Here is a 16,901-nt window from a genome sequence, read left to right on the forward strand (position 1 = left end):
TCCTTTCAGGGATGCAACTGGGATGCATCAAAATCAGAGCACAGCCCCGATAGGGATTATTTGCACGCCAGGAGTTCATCTCCTGTCTAGTACTGCAAAACTGAGTAAGCCCACGTGAGTGTAATCATTTACAGGACTGGACCCAAAGGGAGCATGCATAACGACATACTGGCCTGAAGGAGACGGGCCTGTTACCTGTTTGTCCCCTTCATCTGTTCTTTTGTAGGAATTTTTTTCCAAAGTTGCATGTGGAACCTGAAATTTAACTCCATGGAGTTCTGCTGGAGTCCCGTAACGTACTTCACCGTCATTTGTCAGTGCCATAAACCGCGGCAGAGGCAATTCTTCATTAAAAGAAAGAAAAATTAAATTGAGACTACAGAACATTAAAAGTACTTTACACAGTACCGCCTTGTAAAACCAATGAAAAGTTTATCCATAAAAGAGTGCTATTTATATTTTCTAACGTTTATAAATGTGGAACTCCTATGATTATTTTATGTCTTAATAAAAATGTGAATGTTACACAAAGCTACATTCACTAGCTTAATATATAATCTGTCCATGCAAAGAGAAAGAAATAAGCCTTGTGCACATTATTAAAGCAAGTGGCAAACTCATTTCCTGCCTTCAAAACGTTGTCTGTAATGAAAAGAATACTTTCCCACAGAAACTGCGGGACTGATGAATTAATCAGTCAGGATCACAGTATCCTCAACGCTGCCACCATAAAAGGAACAAATTAAAAATGGTAAGGTTCAGACATCACACCAAGACCTGGTGAGATGACCGTGTCAAAAGGTCCTGTGTCGTGTCTGCTCTGCAGAGCAGAAGAGTGACACTTTGTCACTTTTTAAGACAATTTGTGATTATTTTGAAGAAACACTATTTATTTTTGTGCACAGTCACCCTGAAAGATCAATACAATTAAAATTAACAGAACGCTCAAAACCGAGCAAAGCCATACGTTACCTTTGTAATCATTTATACCTACAGCTATGACCAGGAAGAAAAAGAAATTGATTGGGAGTTTGGTGCATATTACTCACCCCACTCTAAAGGCATTCATACATTTCCAGAGAAAATGTAATTAGCACCGGAAGCGTTTCAGTAACAGTAAGCAAGCAGGATATCAATACAAGGACTGCAAGTACCCTTCTTCACTCAAATTTGTGGATTATTTGCAGATGCTGGACTTGTAAAACATACACAGTAAATCTCACTTAGTTCAGGTTTCTAATTTGGTTTGTTGGGTTTGGGGTGTTTGGTTTTTTTCAAATTAACATCCTTAGAAAGGACCGCAATGCAAGAGAGAGCGCACAAGCTGTCAGTGAGGAAAACCAACAGACAAATCCAGGCGGCCCCACTTCACCCCTGATTTAAACTCCCCCACCAGCGAGGCACCGAACCGAACCGTGCCGGCTGCATCCGATCCCCTCTGTTTGGTTGGGAGCTCTGCACCGCAGGAGCTCAGCTCACACAGGTCTGCACGTGCTTGCCAGCCCGGCTTCGACCCCCTGGGATGGGGCAGAGCTGGGAACCCCCTCCCTGTGCTTTGTAACGTAGGTGAATTTTACATTTCGTTGCCCTTAGCATGGAGAGCAGAGCAGAAACTGCGCTGGGACCCGATTGTGAGGCTGTGGGTAGGTCCTGCCTTTCCTACCTCCTCCCTGACCTCATGGCTGGTTGCATCGCTGCCTTCAGTACTCGTGCCTGGAGCACAGCCCCACAGCACAGTTCAAACACCCACCCAGGATGCTGGAGCTAAGGGTTCAAACCTGCTCAGGCTCAAGCCCAAGTGAAAAGCCACGTGTTTTGAAGCCTGAGCCCTGCTGAGGCAGGGCATGCATCACCGAGGCAAGAACATCGAGTTCCTTCCATTTAGTCACTATCAAGGTTTCGCAGCTAGAAGGGACCTGCTTTCTCTCTTCACCGCTTGAGTTTGATAAGCCTCTTCTAAGAAGCATTTTTCTCCATCAAAAATGGTACATTTAATATTACTGTCAATTCCCTGGGAAGAACAAAGCTCTTTTAAATTACATCTAATACACGTTTTCATACCTACCGATAGGAAGCATTATGATTTTGTCACCATTACCCATTTATTTCAGCAGATTTATTTCCTAAAACAGATGAGTGTTGCAAGCTGCCCTGCACACGGGGACCCCTGACCTGCCCACACCCCCCCACAATGTGCCTGCACCCAAAGCAGCTATCAGCTCCCGCTCTGGATGGCTGTCAAGATTAGAGGCTGAAGGCGAGAGAGAAATGCGTCCCCAGCACTGATCAGCTGTCGTTTGTGCCATTCCTTTGGAAACGCCTTTTCCAGAGGGGGGATGTCATCTCAGCTTTGCCATACATGTAATTCACTGCAATTTTCTACTAGTCACTTAGAGAATGTAGCGTTACCTTCTACTCTGTCTCTGCTCCTCAAAATACAATTGTTTCTTAGACACATTGGAAGAAAAGTTTACCACTGTGGAGAGCTGACAAGCATTAAAGAAAGCAAGAAACAAGTGCATAGCACTGCAAGCAAAATTTGCTACTTACCATTCTTAATGCTCTCAATCCGTACTGGGAACCCTGACTGCGCTGCCGCAATTAACTTCAAAGCAATATAAAATTGAGCAGGACCAAAATAACCCACGCGCTTGGCTCCACAAACTTCTGTAATCTAAGAGAGAAAAGACATGTTGTTGGTTAAATGCATTTCACTCTTCCAGAAAACGTAAACAGCTCTACATAAACAAAGAAAAAAAGTCTTTAAAAACACAAAATGTTTGCTGTATTTAAAGTTTTCTATTAAGCGTATTTGTTTCAACTCAGGACATTGCTGCCTGATCACATTCCCCTTCGTATATCAGAGACAGGCAGTCGTTAAGCTCTTCAGAAGCATCGCTGGGTAACACTGCTATCCTGCAACAACTTAGGGGTTTTCATACTATGTAGGATTTTAATAGCAGGTGAAACGATAGCTTGGTAAGTACACTGTCCAGTAAAACATTTCCATCGCAGAAGCTACGGTATTCACAGAAAATTGCACTTAATGCTAGCCCTTACAACAACAGTTCAATTACTGTAACTGGAACATAAATGCATCTCAAGACCCCACTGCACCACTTGAGCAGAACACTTGTCTTTGTGAAAAATTAACACAGTTTCAGCACTGAAGCTTGATTTCTACATATACACTCCACTCTTCGTGTCACTCAGCCACATCTATGAAGCAAATGGCTCCACGTTCATGCACTCAGACAACAGCTAAACAAACAACAGCTATCAGCAGGTTTTAAGCACAGGCGCCAGTTCTCGCATGCCTGGAGCTCCCAGATGTTCACAGACAAACCTCAGCCGTTGAGGTTAGAACAAAACCCTATCCCCCCCAGACGTGAAGGGAAGCCCCAAATTGTTTTCCTGAAAATACACCCAGATTAGCAATGTCTCCTGGCTGGCGAGGTGCATCACCTGTGTGCAGGATGACAGTAGAGCTGTGCTGGTTCTTCATGGGCAAGTGCTGCTCTCCAGAAAACCCATCTGTGAATTGCTCCCAAGCTACAGCAGCATGACAGAAACTATTCCCATGTCATGTGTATAAACAAAGAAATAGTCTATTTTTTCTAATATATTTTCATGTGTATATACACGCACACACAGAGAGTGGCAAAATGTCAGATGAAACAATTACTGAAAAAACAAATTATTTGGAATGGTAACTGTTACTAATCAAAGAAAATTATCTTCAAACGAACTCTTTCTTCTTTGCCCGTGGCTTCTGCTTTGACTGAACGAGCTGTGGCTCTTCCTGTGAGTTTTGGAGATGCACAGCTTAATTCCTTGATCACAAGATGTATCAAGCAGCTTTCTTTTCTCTTACTGCTTGATGAAGAGGGATATCGATTCTCTGTATGAGGACAGCTTCAATTAACCAGTGGTGTTTGTCATTCCCTTTCCTCTACGTATCTTTTTTTCCTGAAGTCATTTTGGCCTTTTTTTATTCCCCTTGCTCTGTCACTGACCTTACTTCTTGTATTTTCCGGTGGGAAGGCAGGGCACTTGGCGTGTGCCTGAGATGGATGGTGCCAAAGCATGATTAAAAACGGGAGTGTGCCGGGGACGGAGGAACAGGCGGAGGGGAACTCCCTGGAGGAGCTGCCCCGTCTGGGGTGCGGGCAGGAGCTGAGCGCATCACATCTGCCTCAGCGGATGGCACCGCGCAGACCCCAGCGTTGCAGAGGGCTCCCCACCGCCATAGGGAACAACAATGGCCGCTGTCAGGTGCCGCTGCACCACTGGGTCCCCCACAGCAGCCTACCGGGGTCCTGTGGCTGGAGCTGACAGCACAGGTGGATGCCTGCTGTGCTGTGGGAGCAGCGCCTGGCTGCCTGCCTGTGGCGTGGGCGTGCTGCCGGCACAGCCCATCGCAGTACCGGCACTGTTTTGGGAGGGCCGGGCAGACAGTCGCTACCACTTCTGCACTCCAAAGCAGGTTCCTTCCTCTCATCCCTGGATGCTCCCAATTCACTCACTCCTGCTGCCCACACCTCCCACTCCTGCACAGCCCCACCAGCGGCCCCGTCTCTGCCCGACGCAGCGGCACGGAGCACAGCTGGACAGGTTTGACCCAGGACAGGGAGCATGCACCGCAGCTGCAGCCCAGCCCGCTCCTCATGGGCACCACCGCCCAGGCACGCCAGACCCTGACAGCTCTGGGGACAACGCCACTGCGGCAGGTACATGGGAAGCCACCAGCCAGGGACTTGCTGAGAGTCCCAGGTGTACAAATTCAACAACCTGGGGCAAAGCAGCCACAGAAGGGTGGTCAAACACTGGAACAGGCTTCTTAGAGAGGTGGTCGATGCCCCAGGCCTGTCAGTATTTAAGAGGCATTTGGACAATGCCCTTAAGAACGTGCTTTAACTTTTGGTCAGTCCTGAAGTGGTCAGGCAGTTGGACTAGATGATCATTGCAGGTCCCTTCCAACTGAAAATATTCCATTCCATTCCATTCCAACTAAGCTGAAATTCATTCTGGGTCCATGGTCCTGGTTTGTTACAAGAGAAGGTCACTAAACAAGAGACAGCACTGAGTAAGGCAGTTTGCAAAAGGTGGGCACCCACCTGCACCCAGGCCCTCCCATGGTGGGGTGCAGGTGCTCACTGCCTGCGTGACCCATGGACAGTGCCCGGGATGGCAGCTGCTGCGGTGCAAAAATGCCATGCAAAATCCCTAGGTGTCAAGGGGTGCACCCTTAGAGGGATTTTTCTCCTTTGGGCTCCTTTCCTGCCATGACATCCTGCGCTGGCTGGCACGGAGCGACAGCGTTACCGTGATCCGCGTTTCCTCTCGCCAGCTGCTGGAAAGAGGAAACACTGAGCAACTGGGACTCTCACACAAGGATTTGTGATGCCATCATCCTCCTGAAAAGAGAGTTCATTTTACGTATCTTTTTCTATACTTTGAAATATTAAGGTTGCTGAATGCCAGAAATGCTCTGCTTGCTCCTGATACGGAAACATGAAGATTTTATTCTGATCAAGTGAACTAAAAATTTTTCTCAAGGATATACTGTCTCTCAAAAATACAGTGGTGTTTCTCAAGGATATTTACAGCCAATCAGCCTGAAACTCTCTGAGTAGTTTTGCTCTTCAGTAGTAACAAAAGAAAAATATTTTGTAGGCATGAGCTCCTCCATGTTATTTTTGCAACTAAATCCTGATCTCTTGTTAACAGCCCAGAGCAACAGATGCAAGCTGATGGACCAGCCAAATTTATTACATGATTAATTGTAGGTTTTCATATAGATTAATTGCAGGTAGAGACATTTACTCTTATCAGGTTCCCCGTACCGTTAGAGGAAAGGGATGTGGCTTCCCTTCCAGACAGCATTTCACATTACATACACCAGGATGCTGCTTAGAGCTGCTAGCGGGAGCAGCCCCCTCTCTCCAGCAGCCACAGAGGTAGGTGGCAGATTAGCTTTTATCCAAAATTAATTCCTTAGAACATGCTGCCTGCTTAAACTTCCACAGCAGCTTAAACTGAATACTGCATTTTTTTTTTTTTTTTTGTTTCCTGGTTTTACCTTTTGCAGGGTCAGTGCACATAGCCTCTTGATGGGCAGATTACATTTAGTGATATGCAGTACTGAAGTTAAGCTAGTTTGTGCGACGTACTATTAAGAGTCTCCCAGATCCATCTGAGTTAAAGGCATTGTACAGGAATGCCCTATAATACCTTTTTCAAGGTGAAACTAGACTCTTAATAAAACAGAGAGTACTTTGGTAGTAAGATATGTGAAAATATCCCCTGAAAGACAGGGGAAACATCAGTTCTGCTTTCGTTCAACTGATGTTTAAAAACAAATTCTTTCTATCCTTTCCTGTTGTCAGTTTGGGTTGCATTCTTTTCAGCAAGCTAGTAAGGAATGAACTGATATTTTCTGTTCATGCCCTGCTAAACAGACACCCATGTAAATCAAAACAGCTTGCATATCTTGATACTTCAAAGGATTTTAATACAGAAGTATTGACAGTCAATTTTCGTTGCAATTTTTTTTTTAATTCTTCAGCAGCAAACTGTAATCCTCCAGCAGCAGCTGAATATTGAAGAAAAGTTTAATGAAGAACATGTTGGAAATAATTTTTCATGGTGGTAGGTTATGGATGCTGCTTGCCAAATCTAACCACAGGATGATAAACAGAATTAGTCAAAAATTGATCTATTCAATGGTTTGCAAGGCAAGAACACAATTCTGAGTGGACTAAAACAGAGTTTAAATTTACCGCAAGTTGTAACTGCTTATATGAAACAATTTCACAGGTCATTTCCCAATTAAGGAAAAAAGTTCATTTCACACAACATGTGAAAACAACAATTCTCAAAGGATGGAAAGCTATAGTGTCTAATCTCGTGTTCGTTCTCAGTCAGTCCTGGAACAGCATCTCTCAGTTCAATAGGATTTCAGCAGGTAGCCTTAAAAATACATATTCTGTACACAAATCGCACCCCCTTCCCTATCAAGCAGCCATAAGAAGGGGAGAAAGAGCAAGAACTAGATGCCTGCACACCCTTCTGACAGGCCAGAAGTTTTTCTACAGTTAAAAAAAAAAAAATCTGTCTTTTTACAAAGAGATATCTCCAACTCATCAACATTAAAATTTACCTACGAGCTGTTCATAACAGTGGCTGCTGTAAATTACTGTTCTCCATGCAAACTTCTAATAGAAAAGCTTTACATCTTGAGATGCTGGAACACAAAGCAGGTTTTTATATTTATTATCAATTGGCTGACAGTGAGTGTTATTTTTGTAATTGCTCCTTGAAGACATCCCACATGAAGCAGCTTTTCCCAGCACAATCTGACATTGTTCCAGCTCTCCTCGGTGCTCTCCAAACAAGTTTCCACTGCAGTCTCCAAGAGCATTGACCTCTCAAACACCCTGGGAAGGTCTAATTTAGATTGCAAGAACTGAACTTCAGGAACTGAACGTGAGCCTAGAGCTGAAGTTTGTTTTCCATAAGTAGAAGAGGTAAAATCAGAAGCAACTACTCCATAATTCTATGTACAGGCTGAGATGACCATCCTGCAGCCTCAAGTGAAAGGTTTTCAGCTGTAAGGCAAAGGTAGAGCTGGGATTTTTGCTTTTTCATTTAGCCATTAACGCTGCCACGGCATCCTCTGTATCTAGCTGACGCAGTTTTTGTCTGTTCTGCCTCCCTGTTGCTCCCTGCCACATAGATGGACGCTGCCTGTCATTTGTGGGCAAACCCAACCCAAAGGCACTCAAATCTCTGTGCGGGTTGTGAGACTCTGTGAGGAACACATGTAAGCTGAATGCATATTCAGCTCCTTCGAAAAAAAAAAATAAAATGAGCATCACTGACTCCTGCGTTAAAGGAAATTTTCTCGCTGCTCCTTCCATCTCAGCCCAACCTCAGAAAGCACAATTTTTTTTACTTGTCTTTGCTTATGCTGTAATGAGGTAGAAAGATTTTTCCAGTTCATCAACTGCCTCCGCATTTTAAGGAACATGTTGAAAAGCTTCTGCCGCTGGCCCATGCACACCTCGCTCACCCAAGGCTCTCCAGAGCACGACCAGCTGTGATACCACAGCTCAGTCCTCAACTGCGGAGCAACCCCAGGCTCCTTTCCGGATCAACCACCCTCTTATAACTGTTTGAAAAACAAATATTTGCAGTAGTGTTTTATCAATAGCTTATCTCAAAACTGTGTCATGCATCTGACCCACTTTACCCTTTTTTTTTTTTTTAATTTGTGCTTCAGAGTCTTTGATCTGCTTGTTATGGATGAGTTTTGCTACATTCTTAAACAGGTATTTCTTTCTGAAGGGATCGTTGTTCAGGTATCTGTAACACTACCTGGAGCCTGGGGTTATGTATCTCTCTCTTCATTATTTAAAGCAAAGTAAGAAACACCACATCCTGGGTCCAGGAGGATTACTGCCTGGGACAGCAAAAGGAAGAGGAACGTGCTGGAGCAGTTACGTATCCGGCTGTACAGAGGAAGAGGTTCTGCTATGGATTATGTTCTTCAGCTCTGTTCCTTCGTATCTGTTGTATTTCTGTAACTGTTTATTTTATTCTGTTGTCTTGTCTTTCAAAACCAGATGGTTTATCTATTTTAGACTTTTTTTTAAGCATCCTCTGAAATGGTTACTAAAATCTAGCTATTCTAAGCAAGCATGGTTCCAATACCCAAAACAAAAGGAATTAAAAATGGCTTAGTTCACGGTACACAAGACGACACATACATAGTGTATTTTTAAAGACCTAACTACAAAAACTTCCTCACTGTTTAAGCTCTGCATGATCATTGCTTTACATTAAACACCACCATAACTTTAAGTTGCAAGGCAAGCTACTGATAAACTGCCAAAGCTCAGCAACTTCAGTTAACGCAGCGGTAAAAGCAGCAGAGAGCGACTGCATCTGTTAGGCAAAAACCTGCCCGTAGCACCCACCAGGGTTTCCCCAAACTGGCACGACCCAGAAACCATTCACATCTGCATGTGTCGGTGCTCCCCGTGCCATCACACCTTTGCACATCTGGAAGGAAAGCACTTCAGGAACAGGGAAACACTTTTCCTGCAGCTCCAGGCAGAATATTTGACGCCAACAGAGAGAACTACAAGGCTTGTGATTCAGTGCACGCTGGCGCGCACACGCACGTGCCGCCACGGACAGAATGGCATGAAACAAACACTAAAACCACTTTCAAACAACTCTCACATTGAAGCCTAATAGCAGAAGTATTTTATATACTAGAAAAAGTCAATTCCTGGGCAGGGGTTAAACAAAACAAAAAACCCAGATACAGCTGTTTTCATTGAGTAAAGAGGTTGTGAGCAGGCAGGGCAGGAGCAGGGTGGTCACACTTGGTCAGCGCAAGGGTCGGTTGAGTCCTCTCTCTCGTACCCGACACGAGCCAGCTGCAGGTGCCTACAGAAACTCGAGCACACGAGTCACACAGTACTTCAAGTAGGAAGACTGGCAATGCCAGCATACCGCAAGTTACAAAAAAATAGCGATCTGAATTGTGCAGCTACCAGGATAGGTGAGTCAGCATTATTAATCAAAAGATTTCAATTATTAAGGAGTGTTGGCTAGAAGGACTCTGCCAGGGAATAAAGGCTGCTGATGCATGCTAGTATTTCTAAGTGTTGAAGCGTACCTGAAAGAAATCCCATCTCCTGTGCTCAACCTTTTGTCTTTAATATACGAACCCTAATGAATCTTTAATCTGCATGTGACGTGGAAAGGGTGGACACTTTCATCTGAAGTCAATCTTACTGGAAGGTTTAAGAATCGCCATTCCGGAGAAATACCTGGAAGTCTCCATGCCAAGTAAATTACTTTCACGATAGCAGTGCCTACAGAATTTGGTCAGAGGTTATGTACATTTGCTGATATTCATTCTGTCTTTCCTTAGAAAGAAAAAACTAGCATCATCTTCACTAAATACATGCCTTTAGAACTGTGTAAAAAGCCTGCAGGTGTAAAAGAGATGAAGCAAATTCTTCTCAAAATCTCCTTGCCTTTTTCTTCTTATTATTTGAAAATGAATCCTCACAGAACAGCATTCATCCGTCTAAAATTGTTGTAGCTGTGTTTCACATTCACTAGTTTGTATCAAATTCATATAAAAAACTATCCAGGTCAATAAATACAGCTTGTGCCAATAAATTTGTATAGGATTATGAGTGAAATTTTAATAAAGATTATTACACTTAGAACATAAAAATAAAAAGCCTGAAAACAGATTACTCCAGATTTAATAACTCAGCATAAGGATACCAACAAGCAGTACAGATTTCTATAAAACTGTGAGTCTGCTTATTCACCGAATTGCTTCACATTCTTTGTAGGTAATCAGTTCCTCAGCATCTGGATATGGAAACACAGATATTCAGCAGGTCACTCTCTGAAATGCTGTACTTGCCAAAATCACTATTAAGACCTGAAATCCCATGGAAATCTGCAGACTACACAGAATTGGGTTATGGATGTTTTATCTGATTTTCAAATCTTACTGTAGAAGCAAGGGAGTAAGTATAACGTCCCAAATAAAATTGTAAGTACAGAGATGTCACACCACCCCATCCAAACAAGTAGATTGCAGCAAGCTTCCACAGGGCTTATCCGAATTTCTTCTGAAGCAAGCCCCTGCCAAGAGCATTTCATTCTCTTGGTCATGAGACGTGAATTTCACAAAGGCCATCGTCCTACAGATGGTTTATACTATATAGTTTATACATTGCATATATGCTTCTTTAAAGGCACTAGTCATTCCAAGGATTTCTGTTCATTTTCCTGCTCACCTCTTCTCTTCCAAGAATGTATCTAGGGACATAACACAGAGAAGGTCCAGGATGTGAGAGAAGAGAATCCAGACCCTTCAACTCTTGCCCGCTCAGCGGAGACCCACAAGCAACCAACATTGCAAGAGGAGCTTGATGGAGGAGGGACAGAACTATCCACACTGGAATTTGGCCAGGGCTGGCACTAGGCCAACCGAAATACGCATCCGTTCCTAAAACTTTCATTTTCTGGAGGCAGAACTGAAAATAGTATCTAAACCTTATTACTAGTGAGAGTGAACGGAGAGTTCCCCTTTAGCTCAAGTGGGAATGCCGTGCTTTGCACAGGAGCTGCACCCAGCACCCCGTGGGAATGAAAATACAGGACGATCACAGGAACATTAAAGCACAACACTACTTTTATCAAGGACAGATTTTAGGGAAAGGTGAGATATCCTTGTGGTTTTAGCATTTTAGACCGCTTTAGCAACCAAGTTCTTAATTATTTCAAGGAATACTTTACACAAGCAGCATTTTCATTAGCATATTTTCATCTTGAAAGTACATTTTCACTGACTTAAAATATGGCACTCATTTATAAGCTTCAGTTCATTGTTTAGAATGGCATTTATTATGAACTCAAATGTATTTCAATAGGCTTATTTTTTAAAATCCATTCAAAACACTGTATATATATACAAACCTGAAATTAAATGTAACTTGAAGCTCAGCCTTAACAATCAAACCTTTGTAGGAAAGGTTTCTGCAATCTGTCCAAGCCTTTTTTATAAAAGGAAGAATGGTGTCTCCATTGCTGCAGTTCAGATACGGATTAAAACACATACCTTGAGGTTTTTAAAAAAAAAAAAATTGAAAACACTGAAAATTCATAACGGAGCGTGAAGCCATTTATAATGCAGGACTCCTTAAGCCTGCTTAAAAACATTTGACTGAATCTTGCAGCACGTTATTCATACAGAGAATCCTTGTCCTACCTTTTGTCAAATTTCAGTCTCTTAACAGTGCACCACGGACTAAGAAATTGATGATTTTTTTTGAAAAATAAATCCCCACTGGTTTGGGTTGAAGTGATTTTGTTTGTTGAAGTCAAAATTCAGTCTGACTCATACAAAGCAAATATGTATTACAGAAAAATCCACTTTGTTTTTATACATCACGCAGTGTTGTTAGACAGGATTTACCTTACCCTCTGAAGAAGCTAACGTCAACTCTTTGCTGTGACTTACTCTTCAGTAAAGGAGCTAACTTACGAAGCTCTGCAGTACAATTCCATTTGGTTTTCATATTACAATATAATAATAAGCTTCAGTGTAAGTAACACAGTTTGTGAAAACACCTCCCCATCACCCATAAAGAAGCTCACTAATCTCATCTAGGGCACAAAAAGTAACTTGAAACAACTGAAAGAGTGACCAGCTTTGAGCTTAGCAGTAATGAGATAATATCACCTGTGGACACACCATAAGGTTTTATGAATAGACCATCAAAATATCTTCTCAAATTCAGAGACTCTTTTAGCACCTAAGGAAAAACAATGGAAACAACTGCTAGATAAATGCTAAAGTCAAAGTACAATGAGGAAAACAGGCAGAAAGGTCATTCCACGGTCTCCTTTTTGAATGTATAAAAATTAACTGCTGTCAAAAGTCTCTTTTGATACTTCCACTGAAACACTCAAGCCAAGGCTACCCAAAATATGGACCTTTTTGGTTAAATCTTTCTTTTCTCATTTGATGGCAGTGTTTAAAGACTTCATTCTGTCTGAGTATACTACATTGCTAGGAGTGAATCCTGGAAAACAAAGCTATTTTAGCTTGCCATCACCATCAAGAGGTCTACAGGACTGCCTACAGATGGTACCGCAACATGTTTCCACTACAACAGCTGCCTTATTATTTCCACATTTCTTTGCAACTACAACAAGGAAATACTTCAGGAGTTTCACTCTCAGATGCTATGCCAGGATAACTTTACGATCTGTTCCATTTGTAGGCGTTTTCACAGCTGAAAGCATACCAAGAGCAACCGACAGTAAAAACCTCATGACAATTACTGTTATCTTTACATATCCAGGCAAAAACATTTCTCTACTTATTTTGGAAGGCAAACAGCCTTTTCTTCTCAGCGAGTGCACTTCTACTTGTTGATGAACCTCATGAAGTTCAACAAGGCCAAGTGCAAGGTCCTGCATATGGGTCAGTGCAATCCCAAGCACAACTCCAAGCTGGGCAGAGAATGGATTGAGAGCAGCCCCGAGGAGAAGGACTTGAGGGTGCTGGTGGATGAGAAGCTCAACACGAGCCACCAATGTGTGCTTGCAGCCCAGAAAGCCAACCCTATCCTGGGCTGCATCAAAAGACGCATGACCAGCAGGTCAGGGAGGTGATTCTGCCCCTCTGCTCCGCTCTTGTGAGACCCCACCTGGAGTACTGCGTCCAGCTCTGGGGGCCCCAGTACAAGAAAGACATGGACCTGTTAGAGCAAGTCCAGAGGGCCACAAAGATGACCAGAGGGCTGGAGCACCTCTCCTATGAGGACAGGCTGAGAGAGTTGGGGTTGTTCAGCCTGGAGAAGAGAAGGCTCCAGGGAGACCTTTATACCAGCCTGCCAATACCTGAAGGGGCCTACAGGAGAGCTCAAGAGGGACTGCTTACAAGGGCATGGAGTGACAGGACAAGGGGTAATGGCCTTAAGCTGAAGGAGGGTCGATTTAGATTAGATATTAGGAAAAAATTCTTCACTGTGAGGATGGTGAGGCACTGAAACAGGTTGCCCAGAGAAGTTGTGGATGCCCCCTCCCTGGAAGTGTTCAAGGCCAGGTTGGATGGGGCTTTGGGCAACGTGGTCTAGTGGAGGGTGTCCCTGCCCATGGCAGGGAGGTTGGAACTAGATGATCTTTAAGGTCCCTTCCAACCCAAACCATTCTACGATTCTATGGGACGCAACCACTCTGGCCACCATTGCAGTCCTGATGTGCCCAGTCACATGTCTCTGCTGAATTAGATGTAAATAAATTCTTCATCTCAGATCATAATCAAACAAGGTACCTTGCCTTCCCTCTGCACGAGGCCGAGACACTCAGATGCTGAGCCCCGCAGGCCATGATTTAGCTCACAGTACAGCTGTGGGATCAAATCAGTTGTAGACAACAATAGACAGAACACAGAGAATACCAGAAGTTGCCTAGAAGGGTTATAGAAAAATATCTAACGTTTACATTTTTACATTTCAGTGATGGCTCAAATCATTATGGTACAAGGCTTGTGAGGAAATTCAGAATCTTTTGCCTTTGAAGTTTCTGTGTAAATATGAATTTCTGCTGTTTGAGATCTAGTACTTAGGATTTTACTCCAAATAATGAGGTAGTCCGGGAAACTAAAAAGCCATAGGCAGAGATGGCTCAGACTCAGACACAGTCACCCCGGCCACTGGGAGAGGCAGTAAAACTCCTCTTGGCCATCACCAATATTTTACCTCATTTTGGCCAAGCTCTTTCAGCCACAAGCAGCAGTAGCACTGCCAACGGGCTGCAGCACCATGAGCTGTCCTTCAGGTTTCCTCCCACAAACTCTTACAAAATCCTTGTCCAAAGGTCAAGAGATGCCTGCTTCTTCCTGCTCCGCCAGCGACAAAGCCCTTCCACAACACCCTCGGCAGCTCAGGGGACACCGGGCAGGGCAGTACCCGAAAGTGTCTGCCCGGCTGCACATCTTCCCCCTCCATGGGCTCACGCACCAGGGTGAGGGTTTTTGGAGAAGTCTGGAAAGCCCTTCCCTTGGAGACACACGGACGAAGGCTTAGACAAAGGGTTAAAGCAAACGTTGCTCAGCTTTGGTCTAAAATAATATGTTACTGATTCAGTTTTCCCTTGACTTTTGGGACAAACCCTTTAAAATGCAAGAGAGGTAACCACCTTCAACAATTAGTCAAAGAAATAAGGATAGTCTTTAAAAATAAGCAGAGGTGGCGACCCTAAGCTGAGATGAAATTTGAATTTTCTGCAGCCATGCTGAGCTGTGGATACATTGCGTTACTGCCATTAGCTCCGGCCACCCACAGGATCCACAGGCCACCCTGCCGAAAACCCACTTGGCATTGCCACAGCTGGTTCCCAGGGAAGGCAGGCAGCCTGGGGACGGGGCAGGGGGACAGGCAGGCTCCCGGAGCAGCTCCCAGAGCTTCCAAGCACGGGGCACGCACCTGGGAAACATTCCCGGACCCCACTAAAATACAGTGACCCGAACCCAAACGATGACTGATATGTAGCAGAGCTGGCCAAAAAAATATAGCAGTGAAGTTATTAACTGCAGGTTTCTGGATTTCACTGCAGAAAGCCTGGCACGTGGATCAAAGCAGGACGGCCTCTCCCATACAAGACTTGGTTCACAGCAAAATTTTTCTACAAGACAAAACTCAAGTTAATCCCTCTGGATCTATTTGTTTTCAGTGGGCCTTGGTTCCAGTAAAGGAAAATAAGAATAAGGCTTTTCTTATACATTGATGTCTAACATATAATTTATATCATTCACCTTTTAACACCAGATTTTTTAACTCTGGCCAGTGCAATACAGATGAGTGCTTAAGCATTCAGTTCAGCAACACCTTTATGCTTGTTTCCATTAGCCTTTCCTCCCTCATCTTTAATTGCTTTAAACAACTGTAAGACCCAAATATCACAGTATGCAAAAGCAAATAATACACCACTTAATCACAGCTCTCTTGCAAAATCTTCCGTAGCACAACACAAGAGATTATTATCCAGCATTAACTTTTAGCAACATGGTTTTAAAGATTCAGCAAAGATTTAGCAAAAGTACTCTCACTTTTTTTTAATCCAAAACCACTTACAAAATCAAATACTGTACATTAAAAAAGGAGACCAAAAGTCATACAGAGTGCTTTGAATTATGTCTTTTCCAAAGTCCCAAAGGGAGCAATTGATGAAGTTTGTTTTCCAAGTCTTGGTAGCAGAGTGAAGATTTGTGCAATTTAAAATTAATTGACATGTTATTAGGAGCATTGCACTCAGGTGAAACGGCCATAATTCACTGACAGAGAGGTAAGTCTGGAGTGAAATTCTGTAAAAGGATTTTCTGACTACCAGGTCTGTGGCAATTTGTGTGGAACAGCTGAGGCTGGCTCTCTCTGGAAAGACAAAAAGTCACTAATGGTGCAGCCTGTTTCTCATCTATCACAGATGCTGCATGATCCATCACAAATCACTGCCGCAGCCGTTTCTGCTCAACCTTTCTCTCCCATCCTCAGATAAAGGTAATGATAGTGTAAGTTGCACTTGCCAGAGACTGTCAAAAAGTGCTTTGGATTTCTAAGACTTCAATCAAATACTGAAAGTATCCTTACAACAGCCCTTTCACCACACCGGGTATCTGCTGCTCCGCACCAGGGAACTGCACAGGCTTGCACAGCTGAGGGGAGCAACCCAATGGCTGAGATTTGCAGTAGGTACGCGAATCCTCATTTCATTTCTAAGTCTTTGGCACAACTGTCAACAAACATTTATGGCTCAAAGTAGCACACTAATAAGGAAGAACTTAATACATTGGGCAGAGGAAAAGCTGCTGATTTGAGTCTGAAGAGATGGGTAAAATGGAGAGTGATGCGTGGCTGGTATTGTGTGCTGATTTCAGATCTCCAAAGGCACTAATGATCACTGCGGGAGACCCATACTACTATCCGCAAAGCAAGAAGGAAATGTCCAATAAAATCTTAGCGATTTTCTTCTAGTAGCGGAAACCCCACACACACCAAGCTTAAGAAAAATTTTCACTCTTTTCTACACAAAATACTACAACTGTTTCAAAAATAATTCCTATGTCTGTGCTTCCTCCTCCTACACATTCACAAGTAATATTTTGCCATTTTTGCACTAAGCGAATGAAAGCTTCTGTCCCTGCCTTTCATTTCCATAGGCCCATTTTATAAGGATGTGAGCATAGCTATTTGTGATCCAGGTCTCATTTCACACAAGGTACATGAGCTAGCGTTAATCTTTAAGCCTGCAAGAAATCCTCCCACAATCAAACGGGACAATTCACAAACCGA

At 43.5% G+C, this 16,901-nt stretch overlaps 1 protein-coding gene across 3 annotated transcripts in view; it reads right to left on the reverse strand.

The window, feature by feature from the left end:
* REPS2 (RALBP1 associated Eps domain containing 2) overlaps positions 1-16,901 on the reverse strand; it is a 105,708-nt gene that overhangs the window by 68,036 nt on the left and 20,771 nt on the right. For all 3 annotated transcript variants that reach the window (XM_054849720.1, XM_054849710.1, XM_054849729.1), the window contains exons 2-3: positions 2,551-2,674; positions 196-344 (exon numbers count right to left, since the gene is read on the reverse strand). In XM_054849720.1, coding sequence (XP_054705695.1) covers positions 196-344; positions 2,551-2,674 — 273 coding nt within the window. The remainder of the gene's footprint in view (positions 1-195; positions 345-2,550; positions 2,675-16,901) is intronic.

The sequence above is a fragment of the Grus americana genome, chromosome 1 (assembly GCF_028858705.1).
Source record: "Grus americana isolate bGruAme1 chromosome 1, bGruAme1.mat, whole genome shotgun sequence".
Classification (NCBI taxonomy): Eukaryota; Metazoa; Chordata; class Aves; order Gruiformes; family Gruidae; genus Grus; species Grus americana.